This window comes from Gambusia affinis, linkage group LG11, assembly GCF_019740435.1.
Source record: "Gambusia affinis linkage group LG11, SWU_Gaff_1.0, whole genome shotgun sequence".
NCBI classification, from domain to species: Eukaryota; Metazoa; Chordata; class Actinopteri; order Cyprinodontiformes; family Poeciliidae; genus Gambusia; species Gambusia affinis.
This window is the reverse complement of record NC_057878.1, coordinates 29174530-29197962: the sequence shown is the minus strand read 5'-3', so window position 1 is coordinate 29197962 and position 23433 is coordinate 29174530. Positions and strand designations below refer to the sequence as shown.

General features: G+C 45.1%; 1 protein-coding gene across 22 annotated transcripts in view; it reads left to right on the top strand.

The window, feature by feature from the left end:
- The first annotated feature begins 3484 nt into the window (after window positions 1-3484).
- The window catches only part of lrrfip1a (leucine rich repeat (in FLII) interacting protein 1a), a 31316-nt gene continuing 11367 nt past the window's right edge, over window positions 3485-23433 (top strand). For 2 of the 22 annotated variants that reach the window (XM_044132930.1, XM_044132927.1), the window contains exons 1-16: window positions 3494-4026; window positions 10960-11046; window positions 14918-14935; window positions 15014-15082; window positions 16131-16172; window positions 16330-16380; window positions 16493-16528; window positions 17551-17604; window positions 17675-17716; window positions 18609-18668; window positions 18931-19008; window positions 19690-19752; window positions 19847-19918; window positions 22007-22105; window positions 22408-22431; window positions 22543-22638. In XM_044132930.1, coding sequence (XP_043988865.1) covers window positions 3937-4026; window positions 10960-11046; window positions 14918-14935; window positions 15014-15082; window positions 16131-16172; window positions 16330-16380; window positions 16493-16528; window positions 17551-17604; window positions 17675-17716; window positions 18609-18668; window positions 18931-19008; window positions 19690-19752; window positions 19847-19918; window positions 22007-22105; window positions 22408-22431; window positions 22543-22638 — 981 coding nt within the window. In that variant the 5' untranslated portion in view covers window positions 3494-3936. Of the gene's footprint in view, window positions 4027-10959; window positions 11047-14917; window positions 14936-15013; window positions 15083-16130; window positions 16173-16329; window positions 16381-16492; window positions 16529-17550; window positions 17605-17674; window positions 17717-18608; window positions 18669-18930; window positions 19009-19689; window positions 19753-19846; window positions 19919-22006; window positions 22106-22407; window positions 22432-22542; window positions 22639-23433 lie in introns of all 22 variants that reach the window. The other 20 variants (XM_044132942.1, XM_044132940.1, XM_044132946.1 and 17 more) reach the window with 18 other exon arrangements.

The window sequence follows — 23433 nt, the reverse complement described above, 5'->3', positions numbered from 1 at the left end:
GGAGGAGTCATATTTGTCCCTGATACAAGAAGCTGACAAGGTCAGTGAGGGTTCTGTGCTGGACATCTTCAGATTCAGCTGTCAGCCCCAGTCTGATAGATCAGTGGCTCAGCCATCACTGAAGGGTCACTATGACACAGCTGAAGTCAGAGCTCTTTGTCAAGCCCACTCTGACTGGATTGAAGGTGCAGAATCCAGAGCTCTGTGTTTGACGCAACAAACTCAACAACTGCAAGGTGGGCATGATACACTACCTGTGTTTTCCATTCAGGAACTGCAGTGCAGCCAATCGCAGGACCCAATCATCTCTAAGGTGTTACCCTTTGTTGCTGCCAGAAAACGACCTTCTAGGCGAGAAAGACTTGGCGGGGATTTGATGGCCAACAGACTGCTGAAACAATGGGATAAGCTGGAAGTTCGTGATGGTGTGATGTATAGAGTGACAAAGGATCCTGTGAACAAACAGAAGAGGTTCCAGTTTGTACTACCCCACTGTCTACGAGACAAAGCTCTGTCTGGCATTCATGACCTAGCAGGTCATCAAGGACAAGACCGTACTCTGTCTCTTGCGAGGCAGCGTTTCTATTGGCCGGACATGGAGAAAGATGTGCGTTCATATGTCAAATGTTGCCAGAGATGTGTATTTGGGAAGACACCAGAACCAGCAGCTCGTGCACCTTTGGAAAGTATTAAGAGTTCTGCACCAATGGAGTTGGTTTGCCTGGATTTCTGGTCAGCCGAGGATAGCAAGCAACGGTCAGTAGATGTTTTAGTGATCACTGACCATTTCACCAAACTGGCTCATGCTTTCCCTTGTGCTAACCAGACGGCAAAACAGGTGGCCAAAAAGCTCTGGGATCATGTGTTTTGTGTTTATGGCTTCCCAGAACGCATACATTCTGACCAAGGCACCAATTTTGAAAGCAACTTGGTGGCAGAACTTCTTCGGCTGGCAGGCGTGGCAAAATCCCATACAACAGCTTACCATCCTATGGGAAATGGTGTAACTGAGCGATTTAACCGCACATTGGGTTCCATGCTCCGTACACTTCCTCTTAAAGAGAAGCAGCGATGGCCAGAACAAATCCAGACACTTACATTTGCTTACAATGCAACTATTCATGAAACAACTGGTTATGCGCCCTTTTATCTCATGTTTGGGCGGGTCCCAAGACTGCCAGTCGACATAATGTTCAACCATGTCCTGAATGATTCAGCAGTTGTGGATTATGACTCCTATGTCAAGTCTCTCTTTTCTTCTCTGAAAAGTGCTGTGGAAATTGCCCAGAAACATTCCTTGTCTGAACAGCAACGCCAGTCCCATCACTACAACAAGCGAGCCAAAGGCGCTCATCTGTCAGTTGGAGACAGGGTCCTTGTGGCAAATAAAGGAGAACGGGGAAAGAGAAAGCTGGCTGACAAGTGGGAGGATGTTGTGTACACAGTTGTTGAAGCGCATCCAGAGATCCATGTCTATAAAATACAAGATACCGAAGGACATGCAAAAGTTGTGCACAGAAACCTCCTGTTGGATGTGAGTTTCCTGCCAGTTCCTGGGTCAGATGGTGGGGTCATACCAGATGTCTCTATGGATAGTGAAGGATTTGGTGAGGAGACCAGTAACAGTGAGGAGGAAAGCACCTCATTGCCTGATAACTTGACCTTGGAGGCTGATGTGGGGGATTCAATGCACTCTGCAGGTTCTATAGTGCCAGTTGTGCCTGAGCTTGGGGCTCCATTAGAGTCTGGAACACCTGCATTCGATAGTGTAATGTCACGAGAACCTGTGGCTTCAGCTGATGCGGATTCTGATTCTTCAGCCGAAAGAACTAGGCATCATGCTGCCATTTCTGCTCCAAGCGCTTCACAGTCAAATATTGAGAGTGATGGCCAAATTAGAACCCGTGCTGGACGACTAGTTAAATCAGTGAACAGACTGATAGAATCTATGGTCCAGAGGCCTTTTTCAAAGAGTTCTAGCATTCTGCATGTTGGCCCATTCCACACTGTTAAGCAATGATTCCAGTTGTGTGGTGGATGTGTTATCTATGGCTTCTGTTTTTTTTTAGTGCTTCCTATACAGATTTTGATTAGGAAGTGTTTAGTTTCAGGTTGATGAGGATTATTTACATTGTAGGAGTCTTATGGGCCAGATGCTGTGTTACGTAACAGGCGTGACACTGAGCTAGGGAATTGAAGAGACCTGATCAATCTCTTTCTTTCCTGAACCTTCTGTAGAGGGTAACTTTTATGTTGACATGTGGACTAGGTCTCACTCTTCATTTGTGCCAGAATATATCGGTTGTAGACATATCCTCTTTGGTTACCTTTCTTTAGATCATGCTCAGGATTTTGGTGAATTTCACGGGGTGAATGTAACAACTTTAGAAAATGTGCTTTATTTTTTTATTATTATAATATTTGAAATTTCACCAAATCCTGATTAACAATGAAGAATCTTATTTCTTTGTCATATTTTAAGAATTTTATTATTTTACTTATTTAGATAAGCACTATTACCTGTACTGTCACTTTAAGAGAGCATCTTATGGCATCAGTACTGTACTACCTTCAGTTGGCGCTAGGCTGCCTGAGAAGAGGTAGGAAGTTTTCTTTGCTTTTGGTTATGCTAGAGTTTTATGAAGTATGTAAAATAATTGTAAATACATGCAGCTGTGATTTGTTTTAATACATACAAAGGAGTATTCTTTTTGACAAGTTAAGAAAATTGTTCTTAAATGTTAGAGAAGATATTGTTATTAGTTAGTCACAGGGTTTCTCCATGTGCTTGTCTGCTAGGGGAATTTGGACTCCTGTGAATGGAAGAGCTGCATGTTAAAGGGCATTTTTATTTCTATTTGTGCAGGCCTCTGCAATAAAGAACAACCAGCAACTCCTATGGCCTGACTCCCTTCTTCATCTGAACACAACGCAGAACACATCAAGGTTAACCGACTGTATAAGACTAGGTTATCGGTGAAGAACACTAGTAGTATACACCGGTTACATGAGCAACATGAAAAGAACCCGATTTAGGAAAAACCCAGCAGAACCAGAACCAGAACCAATTGGAGTTTTCATCGGTCCAACCAGCTGTGGGTCAGAAAACAGAATATTAAAAAGTGGGTTTAGTTCAACTGCTTTTAATGGGAATGTGAAAGTTTGACGTCTTATTTTTAGATGTCAAGGTAATATTGATATAATAACAAAAATATATTATTATATAAAGCTATATAATAATATAAAATAAAATAATCTCAAACCTCAAATCTCAATATAATATAAAATAATAATGCAGATTAGCATTGTTATTAAAATAACTATAAATTATTTCTAGAAAGTGTTATTATTGTATAGCCAACGAACAGAAGCTATAAATTTTTAAATAACGTTTAATTATTATTAGTAGTAATACACATAGTGACGTCACAGTGACGCATCTCTTGTCTCCAGGCCTCCAGTTGGTGAGTTTTGGCTGTGGTTAATATAATATATGAATATTCCGACGGTCCGTGAAGGCACCGCGCTGTGAAGTTTTAGTGCGGCAGGTTCGAGTCTTCCGCTGCGGCTGCGTCACGTTTCCAGACTGAGGAGATTCAGTTCAGCTCTCTAGAAAAGTTCTGGTTCTGCTTTTATTTCAGCCAGAGACCGAACCGGACCGGCAGGACTGGACCGTGAGGTTGGTGTGAGCGCAGCTTTGTGTCGCAGCGTTTCGGACTGAGCAGAACTTCGCTGCGGTTCGGAAACACAGGAAGGAGCGACTGAAAGAACGGATGTGTGACAATGAGCGGAGCCGCCGCGGATCGTCTCTTCGGTTCCTCTGACTTGACATTTTAGAGACACATGAGAGGCTCCAGCTGCTCCGGCCGACCCGGTTCGGATTAGTTACGACCCGAACCGAACCGAGCTGCTGAAGACAAACACTGAGACGGAGACATGGGGACCCAGGGGACGGGACGGAAACGGTCCACCAACAAGGAGAGGTCCACCGCGGAGGACGATGCCCTCAACCTGATCGCCAGAGAGGTGAGTGGACTTTGACTGGGCCACCAACTGCGCACAGCACCACGTGTTCCAGGTCCAAACCCGCCAGTTACCAGAGGCGGTTCTGACATGGCTGGGGCCCAGGGCCCCTCCTGGTGTTTACAGCAGAAAGTCATGTGACTAGTTAGCTCTGATTATAATTAATATATCTGATTAAAAATTATTTCACTAATCTGTATTGTCGTTATGAAAATCGGTAAAAATTTCAGTTGCAGCTCAAATATGTTTTGAAACGTTTATTGGTGAGTTAGGGCGCCCCCTGTCTGTTCCACGCAGAATTGGGTAAAAGTTAAAAGTTCTGCTTGACGTGTTCTGATGGTTCTGATGATCCAAAATGTCTCCATGTTTTCAACAGTTTCTCCAAAAAGAGAAACATCCCTTTAAATTTAGCACAGAGGCAGACAGTTGCCATGGGAACTAGCTTGTTACACCAATTCTGTGTGTTACCAACGGGGGGCGCCCCAACTAACAGGAACAAACACCCAGCTCAAACTGGAGAGCTGATGGCGCCCTGAGTGCGGAGCCTCAGTTACTCCATAAAGATGTTTTCAGAACCTTTTTAACAGCCTTGGTGGTTCCTAGAACCAGAACTGGACCGATTCTGCGGTTCTGGTTCTGAAGGTTGGTTCTGAGACCAGAAATAAAAAATTTACTCAGATTTTATCTGTTCAGCTTCACATGAGGGTAAAGTTCTGCTTCAGCGCTGCCGGACACGGCCGGTTCTGCTGGAATCGGGTCGGCCCAGACCTGCTGAATGCCTGCTGCCATTTAAAAGCAGCTGCTGTGACTCAGAACCGCTCAGGTTCTGACCCATCTGGGTTGTTGGGTCAGTGCCATGAAGGGAACCGGCAGCCGGGTCCAAGTCGTGTTCAGACAGGTTCTGTCTGTTGGGAAGTTTATGACCCGTTTGATGTCTGATGGTGGTTCTGGTTGTTCTGTTGGACCTTTGTTCTTCAGAACCTTCTGTCCTCAGTGGAGATTGGACCCGTTAAACAGAACCTGGTTTAACAGAACCGTTCAGAACTGACAGTCTGTCTGTAAACGGGTCGAACCTGCAGCTGATTGAGGTCCGGCTCTCTGGGTTCTGTTGGACTCTGGTTCTGCCGGGCGGCGCCGCATTTTGCTGCTTTGTTCTCCTGCAGGGTGGCTTGGTTCTGATCGGTTCTGAACCCGGATGGTACCATCAGGCTGAAGCATTTCCTCAGGTAAAGACCCAGAATGCTTCACTTCAGAACCAGGAAGAACCAGAGTTCTGATGAACGGACCCGTCAGAGATGCTTGAGATTCTTCTGGTTCCCAGAACCTTTCTTCTGTCTGGTTCTGTTGGGTTCTATTGGGTCTGCAGGGTCCTGTTGGTTCTGTTGGGTCTGCAGGGTCCTGTTGGTTCTGTTGGGTTCTCTGCTGAGAGCTTCATGGGTCTAAAGAACAGAACCTGTGGGATTAACCTCTGGAGGAAGAACCGGTTCCCTCTGAGGTTCTGACGGGTCAGAATGTCGGCGCTGATGACTCGGCCCGTTCTGCTGAAGAGCTTTAAAAATAGCCGGGCCCGACGGGTCAGCTGCCGCATTTGGACCTGAGGGGAACAGGTGGGAAACCAGCAGACTTTCAGAATAAAAGCCCAGCCGGCCGTGTCGGTACCGCTCCGACCTGTTCTGTTTGGGTCATGAAGAACTGAGCAGAACTTCTCCTGGGCCTCAGGTCTGAACGGCGAACGCAGAGGAAATGTTCGGCGCCGTATCTAAGAAAACGATTTTAGAGAATCAAAACGATGCTGTGGAGGCGGAGGGGACAGCGCGACCCACATCAAGGCCTCCAAACGTCACGGGTTCGATTCCCGGACCCGACTGACGTTTGCCGCATGTCATCCTCCTCTCTCTCTCCACCTTCCTGTCTGCCTGCTGTCATATAAGAAACACTAGAGCCACAAAAGACCCCCTGGTGGGAAAAACAAAAAGTCACTAAACCTTCAGAGCAGGAAGCATCAAACGGAGGATAATATTATAATATTAATATTTTATTAATATTTTTCAACCAGAGATAAACTCCAAACCACTGGAGTCAAACTGGATAAATTCTCCAGAACCTTGACGACCTGATGGTTCTGTCCAGCTGGACCGGGTCCAGGACCGTTGTTGGACCTCTGTGCTTTGAACTGAACAAGTTCCTCCTCAGACAATAATCCAACTCAAATGAAGGAAATAAAATCGTCTCCAGTGTAAATGATCTATTTGATCTGTTCATGGAATCCATAATGAGGTCGTTTCATTGAGGAGCCGCCATTAAAACTTTTATAATTATTATTATTATTATTATACTGTGCTGCTTCAGACAAGGCCGTTGCCATGGTTACGGCTTCACGTGGCAGCAGACTTTTGGGTATTTATGCTCATTTACATTCATATGTATTTATGACCAGCAGCTGCTCTGATGTCACAGTGACGTGAGCAGGTGAGAGCGAACGAGGCTTCATTCATCTGGTTGTTTTGTGTCACGTTTTCTGAATTTGTCCTAGTCCAAGTTTTAGTTTGAAAACTGCAGAACCTTCAAATTTCCCTTCAGGTTTTCCTGCTAAAACCAAGATGGCGGCCAGTTAGCAAAGCTGCATCTGGATGAAGGAGAATGTGATGATGAGACCTGCAGGTCCGGTCCAGTCCGGTCCGATCCGGTCCAGTCCGGTTAATCTTTAATGCTCAGGGCTGAACAAACAGCCGTTCTGCTAATCTTTAACCGGTCCAGTTCTTCCTGGAACCTCAGCGATTCCCACCAAACCTCCACGAAGCGTTTTGACTCCTGGCTGACAGAACCGCCCGTTACTTCCTGACCCGCTCAGGGTTCTGGCTGCGGCTCGGCTCGGCTCCTTAAAAGGAAGCGGCCTCTGACTGTTTCCTCTGGGTGACATCACCTCGGGCTCGGCCGCGCAGATTGCTATCGCTAACAACTTCCTGTTTGTTGAGCGTGGAGGAGTTTTCTCCTGAAGGAGGGTGGGGGGGACCGGCTTGTTCCTCCCAGCTGCAGCCGGGCCGGTTCTCAGAACCGGACCAGAACTGGTCATGTTGGTCTGTGTGCTCAGATTCCAGCAGAGCAAATATCACTGAAGATGCTAACTGGAGATTTCCTCTTAGAATCTCTGAAATGTAAAAAAATGGCTGACATCATCCGATATCTACGTTGGTTCAGGTTTAATGTCCATTTCTAGCTGGAACCAAATCTTGTTGGACCTGTGGACCCGATCTCACTCAGAACCTGCAGTCGGGTCTCTAACAGAAACCAGGAGACCAGAACCGGGTCGCCTGGCCTCCAGTCGGCTGACCACAAGAATATTTGTGAATCAATTTTTGTTCTTCAATGAAACATTTTAAAACATTTTAAACATTTTAAAACATTTAAAAAATTTTTAAACATTTTAAAACATTTTAAACATTTTATCAAAGGTTATTTTATTCTTTGCGTTTTTTTTCTCCGGGTTAGTTTTTCCTTCGCTGTTCGGACCGAAAGCTTTTCTGTCCGTCTTTGTGATGGCAGCAGAATCGCAGCCGGTTCTGAAATGACTCGTTTCTCTTTGTGTCGGCTGTCGGCGCCGGTCCGTTTTGGTCGGGCAGTGTGGCGGTCAGTCTGGGTCCAGATCCAGAAGAAGCTGCTCTGGAGTTTCTGTTGTTTCAGGACAAAAGCTGAATTTCTCAGAGCTGCTGGTTTCTCTCCGGAGGGCAGCCGTCCTGCTAAAGGAGAGCGGTTCTGATGAACGCGGTCCAATGTAGGTCGGTATAAATAGCGGCAGAACCGGCCCAGATAGCTTCATCTTTGTGATCAGAAACCGGTGAAACTAACTTCCTGGTTCAGGAGGAGAAAAGCTGGACGATCCGGTCCGACCACAGGCTTCCTGGTTCTGGTTTTCGTCCGTCCGTCCTGTTGGACCTCATGTCCTCTGTCTGTCCTGTCTCCTAATGGCTGCTGGAGGAGTTTCTGCAAATCTGGCAGGAGAAACTTTGTCTGGAGCTCTGAGCTGCAGGAAGCTCTTCATCCTCTGACGTCAGAAATCACCAAGAACACGATTCATTTCTGGAATTCAGTCAGAAACGTCAAAACTGAAACTAAACTGGAGGAAAAGTTGGCTGCAATCGGACCGGAACCGCGTTCTGAAGGATGGATGAGAATCGGATCGTTGTTCTGTTAAATCGGTGCGATAGAAACCGAAATATAAAGAAAAACACAAAGCTGCTTCTGTTCCTGCTCGTATCAGAGCATCCGAAGTTTAATGGGAGAAAATGAACATTTAAACCATAAATTCATAATAACTTCTGTGTATTTAGTTCTTCTGCTGGCTGCACCTTAAATTAGCAACAAACTGATTATTTCTGTCAGTTTGTTTGGGAAAGTTTATTTAGTTTTTTTTATTTAATTTAAATATTCTACGTTATCCATCGCTGTAATCTGATCCCTTCTAAACCCTTAAAACTTTCAATTTAAAGTTCCAAGGGAAGCAATGAAATAAAAGAGGTTTCTTCATGATAAAGATGAGTTCCTTTCTCTACAGTCGCCCCCTGGTGGTCAGGAGGACTGAGTGCTGCAAGTCAACGACTCCACGCTCAGCTGGGATTCCGTTCAAAACTTTTCAGACTAATTGAGTGATAAAATGAGCCTGGAAAGATGTGAGATTGAACTGAAAGGAGTTTTTGAGTAAAGTGCCTGGAGTCGACGTGTTACTGGTTCTATAGAAACAAACTGAATTGAAATAAATGTTCAAATGAGAGGAAAACGTTCTACTTCTTTTCTGCTGACGTTCTGCTGTTGCCTAATTTCTTCCACCATCGTTTGTTAAATAAGAGGAAGTCAAACATGAGTCAATAAACCGAATGTGTAAATTTCCTTTCTGAGCTGTGAAAGCTGGTCGTTTTATTCCTTTTTTTATTTTCTCTCTCACAGCTGTAACTGTTTTTAAGCAGCTGGATCCGACAGGTTGCTTCATGTCGGCTGCTTGGAGTTTAAATGAGAATCGTTTCCAGGTCTGATCAGATCAGGTTGATCCGCCTGACTCAGGTTTGAGATGATGAAATGATTTGTTAAAGTTTCCACTGCAGCTTTAATTCTCCCTCTTTGACCCGATGACCTTCATTAAGTTTGGATCTGTTCGGATTTCCAAACAGGCTGAAACACGATGAGCCAGACTTGAATATCATCAGAGTTTCTACAAGTTGCTGCAGGTTTCAGTTTGATCACCTTCATGTTCCCAGCCTGTTTGTTCTTTATATAAAAGAGTTAAAGCTGATGATGATGATGATGATGATGATGGTTGCATGTTTACTGCATTGTTCCTGCTGCCACTTCAGAAAATATTTGCCGAGCGTTTACTCCCCATTCCAGCAGCTGCAGTCGGCCTCAGGTTTCTATTTTTAGTCCAGCGTGTGACTGGAAGGAGGTCGGCCTGAATCGGGCCGCAGTGAAAGCTCTTCAACATGGACGCCATTAAAGGCAGCGCTAATTACCGGCCGCCTCGCGGCGACGAGGCCGGCTCTTCACCGCTGCTTCATTCTGCAGAATAAGACGTTAGCATGTTTTAGCAAACAGAAAACTGTCATAAAATGTTGTTCATTATGTAATACCAACATGTTTTAATGGGAATTTGGCTGTAAACTCAGGGTGAATAACTGGTGTTGGTCATGGCACGACTCCACCTGATTTCTTCTTCTGTGGTTCTTCAGACGTTGAAACTTCAATGATTCATGACTAGTTAACATGTTGGACTAAATATGTTACAGTTTTCTAATTAATCTAAAGGTTGTTGTTTGTGAGACGTAAAAACTAATAATTATATCAAAAACTGTCTTTATTATATTTTTCACATACAGAGGTTGCCATTTTATCACCTGCATGCAATGCATTCTGGGCCAATTTTGTGGACAGGCTACAGTCGACTGAGGCTGTTAGCTAAACGCTGGAAGGTTTAGAGGCTAACGAAGGAAACGAAACGTCTGGATGGAGACAAACTGCTCAAAGTGTTCAAGAGCCGCTAACGATTGCTGAAACAAGCTAGCATGATCGGCTAGTGGTCTGCTGTTCACTGTGTTAGCAGGAGCTAACTCCACTAGCTAGAGCTAAAGACTATTAAGTTCAAATCTGTTTATTTCTATAGCGCCACCAGGTCACATGTTTGTGATGCATTTTATAAAAAAAATGATTTAAATTCAATCATTTATTCTAATTTATACTAATTATCAATCAGAGCATCAAGTTCATTTTTTAAATTGGCATAAATGTTTGTTTTGAGGAAAACCAGCAGAGCATCACTCCTCCTGACCAGCAGGGGGCAACAGTGGAGAGGAAATCTCCCTGGTAACAGGAAGAAACCTCCAGCAGAACCAGAACCAGAACCAGAACCAGGCTCAAAACCAGCGGCTGACTGGAGGTTACAGAAGAACTGAACCAGGAGAAATTTCTGTTAATGAATATAAAAGAAACAGAAACACCAAAGTTAGGATGACTGAACCGGACGAAGTCGGGTTTTTATCTCTGTTCAGCTTCTGAGTGAGAAACGCCTCACTGGGCCGGCGGGGGCAGAACGGCGGGGGCATTAGTGGAGCCATTAGAGCCACCGCCTAGAGCCCAGCGGCTGAAACCACCGACCACACAGAGGAAGGAAATGCTCACACACACACACACACACACACACACTCTCTCTCTCTCTGAGACGTCCTTTTAAGGAAAAAGTCTCTCTGGGTTCTGAGTTCTGCAGAGGAGAAAAACAAAAACAAGTTTAAAACGTGAAGTAGAGCACTGACCTTTGACCCCCAGGCCAAGCCGATCGCTATCAGTCCCAATCGTCCTCAATGGGTCCCAGTTGGTCCCAGTTGGTCCCAGTTGGTCCCAGTTGGTCCCAGTCACCACCAGTTCTCACCAGTCTCTCTCTCTCTCCCCCCCCAGGCGGAGGCCAGGCTGGCGGCGAAGCGAGCCGCCCGGGCCGAAGCGCGGGAGATCCGGATGAAGGAGCTGGAGCGGCAGCAGAAAGAGGTAACCGGGTCGATCAGAACCAACAGAACGGGACAGGCCCCAGAACTTCCTGTTAGTTAAAGGGATGTATCAATAAAATGTTGTTAAAATGGCCGCTCTGTGTGATTAAAGCCACAGGATTCCAGGATTCTGATTGGTTCAGGATTTAATGTGGCAGGAAAACAAAAAGTTGCAACAATCTGAAAAGTGTGGCATGTATTTCTATTTAGCTCAGTCAGGCTGGATGGGAAACATCTGAGAACAGAAGTTTTCATGTCTTCCTACAGATTGTCAGTTACAGTCAGATCTGGACTTTGACTAGGCCATTTTAGCCCATCTAATCCATCCCATAGTATCTCTGGCTGGATGTTCAGGGTGGTTGAACCTCCATCCGCTCTCAGCTCTGATTCTGCCAGCGCCATGTTTCACCTCGATGTCGTCTTCTTCCACGTTCGCTGAGTCTCCAACACGGCAAACATGTCCGTCTGCTCCCACCTGAGCTGAGCAGCTCTGCTGCTCCTCCAGAGAGACCCTAGTCCTGAAATGTGACATCACAAAATCTTGATGAAAACAGGAAATTAAAAATAACTTCCACTAAACAAAACGTTTCTCCACAGCAAGTGTGTGAAAATGGACATAAAGTGACTGGAAAGAATTTTATTGGAAAGTAATCGATAGATATTCAGAACGACGTGGATCATTTCAAAACTTGATGAGGCTAAAATTAATTTTCTGGAGACGATGTTGGAGATCACACTGTAAAAAATGTTGAGGTGGTTTCTGCTTTTTCCTAAAAGTTTTAGATCCACATGTCTCTCTCTCTTCCTGTTTATCTCTCTCTCTCTCCATCCCTCTGGCCGGCGGCGCGCCCAGGTCAGCGCGTTGAGCCGCCGTCTGGTTTGTGTTTGAGATTACGACCAGCTAAGAATAGCTGAGGAAGAGGAGCAGCAGGATGAAGGCCAGCAGTCAGTCGAGTTTCTAACTGATATTTTTTACAGTGACCGTCGTTTCTCTGCTGCTTCATCAATAACTGCTATAATCTGATTAGGGCTGATTGATTAATCAGTTAAATAAAATCACAGAATGACAGAAACATTGAGATTAAAACCTTAATCTGTTGAATCTTCTGGTTCTCATTCAGGGAGATTAATCCTCTTTTCATCACATTTTGCATCAAGTTATCAATCAGCTAATCAATAACTTTCTGATAATGTTGGGGTTATTTAAAAAGCTGCTGTTGCCTTCCAGCCAGGAAAATGTTTTCATCCTTTAAAACAGGAATTTAATGATTTAAATCCGTCTTTTAATGTTTTTATAATATTATACAAAATAAATTTAAAAATTGCGGCAACTTTTAAAACCTGAAGCTAATGGATTACTAATCAGAATAATCGATTACTGATCAGTTTATTGGTCGAAGCGCTGAATCTGTTCTGCTCCATAAACACTTCAGGTCCAATTAGTTCTGTTGGTTAAGCCGGGCCGGGCCGGGTCGTGTGTGACCCGTAAACCTTTTAGCCGAGTTTTAAAGCAGATTAGCGGCGGCGCTTTAGCCCTGATTGTTGTTGCCGTGGCGATGCCTCCAGATCTCCCAGCGGCCTCTGGCTGTCGAGGCGTAGCGGCGAGTCCGGACCTCTCCGTCGTGTCGGGCCGGGGCGCTGACCTCTGACCCCTGCAGGACGGCCGGGCGGCGGCTGACGGGGCGGGGGCTGCAGGCGGCCCTGAGCGGGCGGACCCGGGTCCATCTGTTCTGGAAGGGAACCGCGGTGAGTGGAGCGCAGCAGGACCAGAAGAACCTCACGGCTGGTTCTGGTTCTGCTGAACCGGGTCGCTTTGGTTTACTTTAATCTGATGGAAACGGTGGGAATGGCTCAAGTTTCATCAGGAGGCCGGACCCGGTTCTGTAACCGGACCGGGTCCGACAGACCACAGGCTTTTTACTGGTTTACTAGTCGGTCCAGTCGGGTCCAGTCGGGTCCAGTCGGGTTCTGCAGCAGGTCGGCTCTAAATCTGGATTAAAGTCCTGGATGCTGCGACGGAAATCTTTGGTTCATGTTTCCATTTAAAGCGATTAGATATCTCTTATTTCACTGATCGATTAATTGATTGGCCAGATAAAAATAATGTTTTCTACGACATTACAAATACATTAAGATAAATCAATAATCAATAATTCATTTCTTTTATTGAACAAGAAAACAAACTTGTTGCTGTAACAGGAACATCAAAACAGATCAGAGCTGATTATTGATTATCTGCTGTTTATTCTCCTCTTCACTAAACCAGCTGCCATTTATTTTAATCATTTCAGCCCTTCATAAAAATTAACCTGGGGTCAAAGGTCATCTGACTGACCAGTGTGGCTGAGTAGAAGGAGGAAGTTTTCTCTCTCCAGAAACAAGATGGCCGCCGCTCTGAGGTCCGTTCGTCCAAACTGTACGGGCCGAAATCACTGATTCAAAACTTCTGACGCGTCCAGAAAATAAATGAAATAAAATCCAGAATCTGTTTTCCAGTTTTTCATCACAGATCCAAAACGTAGAAATGATTCATCATGTTTTCTGTTTTCCACCAAACCTGCTGCTGTAAATGAAAGAAACAATAATTTGACCCGATTAGGAACAAAGTTTAACGAACTAATTCGTCCAGTTCGGGGGACAACATCGTCCAGGGGCCACAAGCGGCCCCCGGGTCCAGAGATTTTGGACCAAGATGGAGGAACCCAGACACAGCAGATCAGCTGAAAATGTCCTAGTCAAAGTCCTGACCAAGCTGAGCAGAAACCATATCGAACTGATGCAGCAGATTACAGGATGGAAACTCACCAGGTTCTGGTTCTGTGGAGGTATGAACCCAACAGAACCCAACCGAGTCTCTTGGGCCGCTCCTCGTTGTTTCTTCACATTCCTGAGAAATCCAGGAGTGAATCCAGGATGTTTCCACAGGGGCCCAGAGACCCTCACTGTTCTCACTGATTCTCCCTGTTCCCTCCTCTCTTTTCCTTTCTTCCTGTCCCTGTTCCCTCCTGTCTGTTCCCTCCTCCTTGTTCCCTCCTTCCTGTTCCTGTTCCCTCCTTCCTGTTTCCTCCTCCTGGTTCCCTCCTTCCTGTTCCTGTTCCCTCCTCCTTGTTCCCTCCTTCCTGTTCCCTCCCCTCTTTTCCTTTCTTCCTATCCCTGTTCCCTCCTCTCTGTTCCCTCCTTCCTGTTCCCTCCTCCTTGTTCCCTCCTTCCTGTTTCTGTTCCCTCCTTTCTGTTCCTGTTCCCTCCTTCCTGTTCCTGTTCCCTCCTTTCTGTTCCTGCTCCCTCCTCCTTGTTCTCTCCTTCCTGTTCCTGTTCCCTCCTTTCTGTTCCTGTTCCCTCCTCCTTGTTCCCTCCTTCCTGTTCCTGTTCCCTCCTCCTTGTTCCCGCCTTCCTGTTCCCTCCTCTCTGTTCCCTCCTCCCTGTTTCCTCCTCCTTTCTGTTCCTGTTCCCTCCTTCCTGTCCCTGTTCCCTTCTCTCTGTTCCCTCCTTTTGGTTCCTGTTCCCTCCTCCATGTTCCCTCCCCTCTTTTCATTTCTTCCTATCCTTGTTCCCTCCTTCCTGTTCCCTCCTCTCTGTTCCCTCCTTCCTGTTCCCTCCTCTCTGTTCCCTCCTTCCTGTTTTCTCCTCTATGTTCCCTCCTTCCTGTTTCCTTCTCCCTGTTCCCTCCTTCCTGTTCCCTCCTCTCTGTTCCCTCCTTCCTGTTCCCTTCTCCCTGTTCCCTCCTCTCTGTTCCCTCCTTCCTGTTCCTGTTCCCTCCTTTCTGTTCCTGTTCCCTCCTCCTTGTTCCCTCCTTCCTGTTCCCTCCTCCTTGTTCCCTTCTTCCTGTTTCCTTCTCCCGTTTCCCTCCTTCTTGGTCTCTGTTGCTGTTGCAGATCTTCCAGGTGCAGAAGGTAGGACCCTCCAGATATCTGTGTTGCCGTGGAAACCAGGCTGCTCGTTAACCTTTGCCCTCGTTTCCCATCTTTTAGAAGTATTATGGTCTGAACCCCCGAGAGGAGCGGGCCGACAGTAAATGGGGAGACATTGAGCAGTGGATGGTAGATTCTGGATGATTCTAAAAGTTTGTGCACCCTGCTAACAGCTTGTGTGTGCCGAGTTCCTGATAATCCCCGTTAATCCCTTAAAAGGAAAAATATGGATTATATTGAATCAAAGTCAGAGTGTGGATGTAATCCAGTTATTTGAAGTAGTTGGGTGTCTGGCTGGCTTAGAGCCACCATGACCATCTGCTGCAGAGTGATCAGTTTAGCTAACACTAATGCTAACGTTGCTGCTGCCGGACAGACGGACACTTTTATTGGTCAGATTAGCAGATTTTCATCCTGCAGTTTATCAGCAACATGTCCAAATCAGCTCTTTATTCTGATTAGTTGAAAATAATCTGCATGGAGTCACTGACTTCAAACATTCACTTCTACTGAGCATGCACAGGGCGACAGTGGAGAGGAAAGCTCATCTTTAACAGGAAGTACAGACCTAAGATTGTTTTGTTTTTCCAAAGTGTCTAAAGGTATTTTAGACACTAAAATACCTTTAGCCACTTTAGCTAACTGTTGCTGATTTTACCTAAATTCTGCCTCGTAGCTCTAAAGCAATGCATTCTGGGTACAGAATATCTGATGCACCACATGAGATAACATGAGGACAGTTAAAAAATAGGACATTGGCTAAAAACCATGTTGGTATAGCATTTCAGTGTTAGCAGAGCTAATGTTTGCAGTTAGTACTTTTGTGTTAGCGTAGCTAGCTTTGTAGCCATGTTGTCCCATGTTTACCATATCAGTTCCTCTTTAATGAGAGGAAATGACCAGCAGGAGCAGAGCGGCGAGCAGTGATGATGTCAGAGCAGCATGGAGGTTGGAGCATGTTGGTTCATTTGGTCTGTGAACCTGAACCGGCTGGACAGATTTAAATGCACCAGATATTAACAAACCAAATTAATAATAATGTATTGATAATATGGTTCATTAATATTCACACTGCACTCTTCCTCTCTCCTCTCTCCTCTTTCCTCTCTCCTCTTCCTTGCTCCTCTTCCTCACTCCTCTTCCTCTCTCCTCTTCCTCTCTCCTCTTCCTCCTGCAGGAGGACAGTGAGAGGTTTTCTCGTTCTTCGCGGCTCCACACGGTTTGTTTCCTCTTCCTCTGTTTCCTGAACCGTTTCAAACTGAACCCAGTTCTTCCTGCTGTGTGTGGTTGCTCCGGGTCGGGTCCAGAGGGTTTCTCAGAACCGGCCCGTGGATCTGCCCGACCCGTTTCTGATGGTGTCGTTTTGCTCTCCACAGCTGTCTGATGACGATGAGCGGATGTCGGTGGGAAGCCGCGGCAGCGTCCGGGTCAGTACCGCTCTCTCTCTCTCTGACTTCTCAGCCGGTTCTGGTCCCCAGAACCAAACGGACCTTCTGTCTGATCGACTCGTTTTTCATCAACTTGTTTCTGTCTCTCCAGTCGGATCTGGACTCTGGGGGGGCATATGGTGGAGGGGTGAGACCCCGTTGAACTTTGACCTTCTCTAATTGTTTGTGGCTGACCCAGCATGTTTGACCCGGTTTGACCCGGTGGCTCTGATTCTGCTGTGGGTGTGTCGGTCTGTCAGTCGGGCCGAGCTGCTGATTCTGTCCGGTTGTTTCTAACATGGAAACTAGGGAACGTTGGTTAGGTCGGTTCTGGTTCTGACCGGTCCAGTTCTCATGTTTTCTTTAGAAAAAGTTTCATAATTTCTCGTCTGCACAAAGAAAACATAAAATTTTTCTCAGAGGAGGGACGGGGCAGAGCACCTGATGACATCACCTGGTCAGGTGATGTCATCACCTGGTCAGGTGATGTCATCAGAGTTTTCCAGTCTGGCTGAATGTGGGCCAGCAGGTGGCGCTGCATCTATTAAAAACTATTAAAAACGTTGATCAATTTGGATTTGTTAAAATATTGTTACAGTTTTATTCTCGCATTTATTCAACTTTTATTTTTGTAATATTTCAACATTCTTTATGTTTCATCCATTTTCTCTTCTTTTATGGTTTTATTTGATATTAAAAGAAAAATACTGACTTGATTAAAGTCCAGTTTATTTTTATGAAATGATCAACATCGTTTTGCAGCAGAGAGTGAAACCAGATCAACCTCTGGAGAAACAATTCATTCATTCACCACCAGGGGGCGGAAGCAGCGCCATCAGGTTAATCAGGCAGTAACAGGAGCGTCAGACGACCATCAGTTGGCAGTTTCCATCTGCATGGTGTCACTCTGTGGATGATGAATGAGTGAGTGAATGAATGTTTTCCTGTTTCTGGTTCTGCTGTTGAATAAACTGAGGTGAAGACGGATCCGTTTGGGTTCTGTTCAGTCAGACGGTTCTGTTAGAGAAACACTGACGACTCTGAACCCAGAAACAAGCTGGGGAGGGGCTCTGTCCTCATTTCCTGCTGCTTCCTGCATCCTGGATGTGATTCTTCTTCTTCTTCTTCTTCTTCTTCTTCTTCTTCACTGTTTTCTTCTTCTTCTCTCAGGGTTCCTCTTTGCACAGGAAGTCAAAGAAAAAGAAGAAGCATAAGCACAGAGACGTGAGTGAGGAAACGTCAGAGTGAGACGCAGAGCCATCTGCTCGTCTCATCAGATGTTTGTCGTTCACAGAAAAACGGTTGCCATGACGATTACAGCGCGCTCTCCACCAGGGTCAGAGGCTGTGTGAAAAACTAACGCATGACAGGAAAAAACGTGACGTAAAACACGCTAACCGCATGTAGACAAACCCACATCTGTTTTTGTGGTGGTACTTTAGAAACATGCAAGAAATTCTGACTTTTTTGGTCTTTAAACTTTTTATAAAATCTACATACAGAAGAAAAACCATGAGAACAAGTAACAGAAACATTCGGTACACAAACCTTTTCATTCTTTAAAATCTTAAAATGAGCTCAGTTTTTGTTTTTCTCCACGTCGATCACATCTAAAACAGCCGAGGCAGCGGTGGAGTAGAAACGCTGCCACCTACAGGCTGGAGTTGGAATCACAGACTCAACGTTTTCCACCATTTTTAATAACATTTGAAATAAACTCACAGTGATGCATTAGCATGAACAAATGCAGAGATCTGTTGATTTTTTTGTGAATCACCACAAACTGAAGGAACTGATTTATTAGTGATTGTTTCCAGAATCTGATGAAACCCTGAAGCCACAGAGCCGATAGCAGAGATAAATCACAGAATCATCAGCAGACAGTTTGACATCCTGCACCTTATTGGTGCAGAAATGAATGAAGGTGTAGAAAAGGCAGGAGATATGAACCAGATAGAAAACTGAGCTGCTTCCATGAATCATTTGAACTTTTCAGAAACATTTAAAACAGAATCAGGATTTTTTTCGACTCTTTTCCTTCCTCTCTGCTGTGACCTGTCGCTGCTCCATCCTCCTGTAAAGTCTGTTCATCACATGTATCCTCCAGGTTTAATCAGGTCTAACTGAAGTTAGTCAGATCCTTGGTCTCCATGGTGATTCAGGTGGTTGGGGAGCCCACAGCATCACTCTTTTCTCAGAACCTTCTGTGTTTCCCTGTTTGGCCTCAGAGCTCCAGGCTGAGCGACGACAGCAGGATGTCCCGATCGTCCAGACTGGACCTGCAGCCGGTGCGTGGTTCTGTCCTGGTTCTGTCCTGGTTCTGTCCTGGTGTCGTGTTTTGTCCTCTAACGGTGTCGCGTGGAGCTGATGACTGCAGCTCAAAGCATTTCACCTGAAATCAGTCTAACCAGCTTGCTGCATGCTGAGACGGTAGAGGACATATTATATGGTCTCTTGCATGAGTTCTGGTTCTGGTTCTGCTGTGGTTTGAGTACTGAAGCGCTGCGATATTCCTGACGGATCTCTGGTTACTTCACTTCCTCTCTCCAGTCCTCCTTCACTTCCTCAGACCTGTTGGATCTCAGCGGTCCGTCCAGAAACCCTGGCTTGTCTTTCAATGGCTACCAGGTCAGTAAGCTAATGGTAGCCTGTATGCTAACGGTAGCCACAAGGTCTGTATGCCAACGGTAGCTGCCAGGTAGGTAAGCTAATGGTAGCCTGTATGCTAACGGTAGCCACAAGGTCTGTATGCTAACGGTAGCTACCAGGTAGGTAAGCTAATGGTAGCCTGTATGCTAACGGTAGCCAAAAGGTCTGTATGCTAACGGTAGCTACCAGATAGGTAAGCTAATGGTAGCCTGTATGCTAACGGTAGCCACCAGGTCTGTATGCTAAGGGTAGTCACCAGGTCTGTATGCTAACAGTAGCAACAAGGTCTGTATGCTAACGGTAGCTACCAGGTAGGTAAGCTAATGGTAGCCTGTATGCTAACGGTAGCCACCAGGTCTGTATGCTAAGGGTAGTCACCAGGTATGTATGCTAACAGTAGCAACAAGGTCTGTATGCTAACGTAACCTGTATGCTAACGGTAGCCACCAGCTCTCTATGCTAAGGGTAGCCACCAGTATGCTATGTTAACACTCAGACAGAGTGAAGTTCTGATTGAACCCATCTCTGCAGTTTTAGGTTGGCTATAGCTCTGTTAGCCGTTAGCTAGCCAGCGTTTAGTGACCTTTCTAACACTCAGCACTGATAACATCGTGTGTGTGCGGTTCTGCCTGGCTGAGCTGCTGATCCGTCCCCCTGCAGAGCTCTCTGTATGACGACGGTCTGAGTCTGTGCAGCGGCTCCCGCAGAGTCTCCGCGTCTCACGTAAGCCAGCAGAACGGGTCCAAACGGGTCCAGTCTAACATCTGGGTAATGCAGGCAGACTGACAGAAGCGTATGTGGTGTGTTCTTCCTGCAGCCTGTGGAGTACAGTAGCTACCGCAGCTCCAGAGCTTCCAGCAGGGCCAGTTCGGCCCGGACCAGTCCAGTGGTGAGAGCCACCGGCTTCTCTAACCAACCGGCTCCGTTTGAGTTCATGCATGGGTCGGTCTGCTGCATGCTGGGTAGAAACAGTTTGGGCACTGCTAACTGAAAAGCTAGCTGTGCTAACCCTAAAGCACCAATCGGAAACATTAGTTCTGCTAACGATAAAATGCTAACCAGTATCGTGTTTAGCGAAAGCTAATTTAAAAATGCCAACTGCTACAAACGTAAAGCACCAATTGAACTTTGACATTATAATTTACAGGTTCCAGAAAGCCCTTAAATATTTAATTCAGGTTTATATCTGGTTCTCTGTTTGTCAACTAAATATTTAGTTTGAAGCTAAAAGTGTATTAGCAAGTTAAATGTTTAGCATGATGTTCAATATTTGGCTCACTAACTGGATATTTAGTTTGGAGCTAAATATTTAGCTCAATAATTAGCCTCATGTTTAGTTGGGAGTTAAATTTTTGGTTTCAAGCTAAATTTTTAGCTCCAAACTAATTGCTTAGTTTAAAGCTAAATTTAATTTCTGGCTAAATATTTTTGTCTGAACTAACTAGGGTGGGAGCTACATGAAGATTCGGTTTGAAGCTAAGTGTTTAGCATCGAAGCTGAATACATCGTTGGAAATCTAAATGTTTGGTTTCAAACTGACATTTGAATGAAAATAGGACCCTGCATTTTATTCTCCTACAGGCTAAATAACCCAAATTATTGCGGTTAATTTCTGACTGTTGGCTTCTCACAGAGTTACCACACCTGGCTCAGGTGATAGCAGGAACCTGCAGTTTGAGTACCGGCCCTTTAAGAAACGCCCGCAGGAGGAATGAAGGCTTCATGTCCTTTAGTTTCACTTTTATTTCTTTTAACTGTTTATTAGCATTTTTCACATTTGTTTACATACATAAAGCATATGAACTATTCACATTCAACATTAAATAACAGGAAACTTTCTGTGACTGGTCACAGAGCCAGTCCTCTGTGACCTTTGCCCCCTCCAGTTTGTCCAGTTCTTTCTTTATTTTTGGTCGCTGTCTTTTGTCTTGATTATTGTTCATTTCTTCCATTTTTCCTCCATTTGTTCTTTGTAGTCTCAAACCATGTGTCAGTTTCTCCATAATGTAGATTTATTCAGTGTTTCCGGTCCATTGTTTTTGCCCCATTTCCTCCTAAAAGCTGAGATATTAACATTATACCTATATTTTTCTCTTGATGCTGCTAAAGTCCATGCTACAGCTCCTCCAACGCCACGTGAAAAACCTTCATATCCATCTGATGCGTTTCCAACATATCGAACCAGTCTTCATCTGTAGTCGTCATGCTAAGCTCTGATTGCTGCTTTACTTTTATATTTTTAGTTGAATGTTTCCTCAACATCAGTTCTTGATATTGAGTAGAAATGATTTTCATTTTTGCTGCACTGAATGAATTTACAGACGGATCCCCCTGATTGATCTCTGTAACAGTCTGAGTTGAAGGTATCTGTGAAATTCACGATAATCTAAATCATTCTCGTCCTTTTTGAAAACGCTGCAGTCCGTCTTTCTGAAGGGCCCACCTTCCTGTGACAACTTGGTTATTAATTGAAAACCTTTTATCAAACGTTGATAAAAGTTATTATAAATAACATTATTTAAGTTATTTATTTTAACTTAAATAAGTCACTTTGTGCAACGTAACATCTGGAGTTTGCTTTAATATGTGAGGCTAAATAAACCTCAGCTATAGTTAACCAGTGAAGAAGCAGATGGTTAACAGTTTCCTCTGCTGAGTGGACCAGGTGTGGAACCGCTGCCCCCTGCTGGCAGCTTCCAGTAAATTCTTCAGTGAAAAACAAATACTGTATTTCATTTTTACTTTCAGTTCATATCAGACTGGTCTGTCCTGGTGAACCGGTGTGTGCGCCGTGTGTGTGTGTGTGTGTGTGTGTGTGTGTGTGTGTGTGTGTGTGTGTGTGTGTGTGTGTGTGTGTGTGTGCGCCCTGCATGCAGCACATTCCTGTGTTTTTCCCTCTGAAGATGGAAACAGCCAGTTTGTTAGTAACTCTGTCCGTTGGGTTTTTCGTTGTGTCGCCCCCTGGTGGCCGCTGCAGGAGAACTGCGGCTCTGTCGCCAGTTTTGTTAGGAGTGCGGTGAGCGGCAGCGCCCTCTCCAGGCACCTGGATGACATCACCATCCCTGACTTCCCTGAAGTGAGTGTGTTTGTGTGTGTGTGTGTGTGTGTGTGTGTGTGTGTGTGTGTGTGTGTGTGTGTGGGTGGGTGTGTTCACCACCCTGACCGGATGATGTTCAGGCATGTTGGAGTGTAACGATACCTGGGGTTTATCTGGGATCTGATTGGACGCTTTGAAGGTGGATTCTATAACTGGAACATTTTGAGTTTTTGGTGAATTTGCTGCTTGTCTGGTTGGACCTGAAGCCTCTTCATCGTCCATCTGTCCGTCTGTCCTGATGTCTGTCTGTCTGTCCTGATGTCTGTCCTCTGTCTCTGCAGGTGGAGGACAGAGACTTTGATAAGGTGAGAACCAGACCTGATTGGAAACTTGATCTTCATCTCTAGTTTTTCGTCTTTCCGTCTTTCTGCTCTGGTTTCTGAGGTTCTTCTCTGATCCGGTTGTTTCTGCTTCAGGGACCTCGAGCCACGGTGGGCGGGACTTCCTCCCGGCGAGGCAGCGGGGAGACGGTGCTGACGGTGGACGCCGACAGCTCCGTCCGGGAAATCAAGGTAACGCCTTCTGGGCCGGAGTCGGTTCCCAGACCCGGTTCCCAGACCCGGCTGGAGAACCCAGAAGTTCAAGAAACCGACTGCGGAGCGTTTCACTGCAGGAACCAGGAAGTGACCAGATTCAGTCAGAAATCAGACCGGTACCGATTCACCCAGAACCTTCAGGGATTCTGATCGGTTAAAGGTTTCAGGTTTGGTTTAATCTGAGCCAGAATAACTAAAGTTGTTTGGTTCTGATCCGATCCGAACTCATGAAAGTCTGACCAGATTTTCTTTTTCTCTCCATTTTCAGAGTTATGTGACAGTAAAAGTAAAATGTCGAGATTGAAATATTATCAAAATGTTTCTCTTGATAAATGTTTTTATCAAAGGGAAGAATGAAAAGAGTTTTTCTATGAAGTATTTCTATAAAATATTTCTTTCATTTCTCCAGCAAACAAACCAACAATAAAAATATTTTAAAGATTTTTTCTGATTCATGATGGAGAACAAAGTCATGGCTAAAAATAAATACTTTAATTTATGAGGAAAAAGTCACAATATTACCAGAATGCTGTGATATTAGCAGAAAAGTGGTGATTTTATGATCCTCCAGTAAAACACGTTGAGCAGCTTGTTAAATTTTACTTTGGTTTAATCAGTAAGGAAATATTTCATCTTTTAACACATCAGCATTAAATTCACAAACTTCTTCAAAAATCGCTCAGAAATAAGAAAGTAGATTTACAGAATCATCTGGTTGGACGTTCATGACGTTTGGCGGTTCTGGAGTAACTAGTTCAGGAAACGGAACAA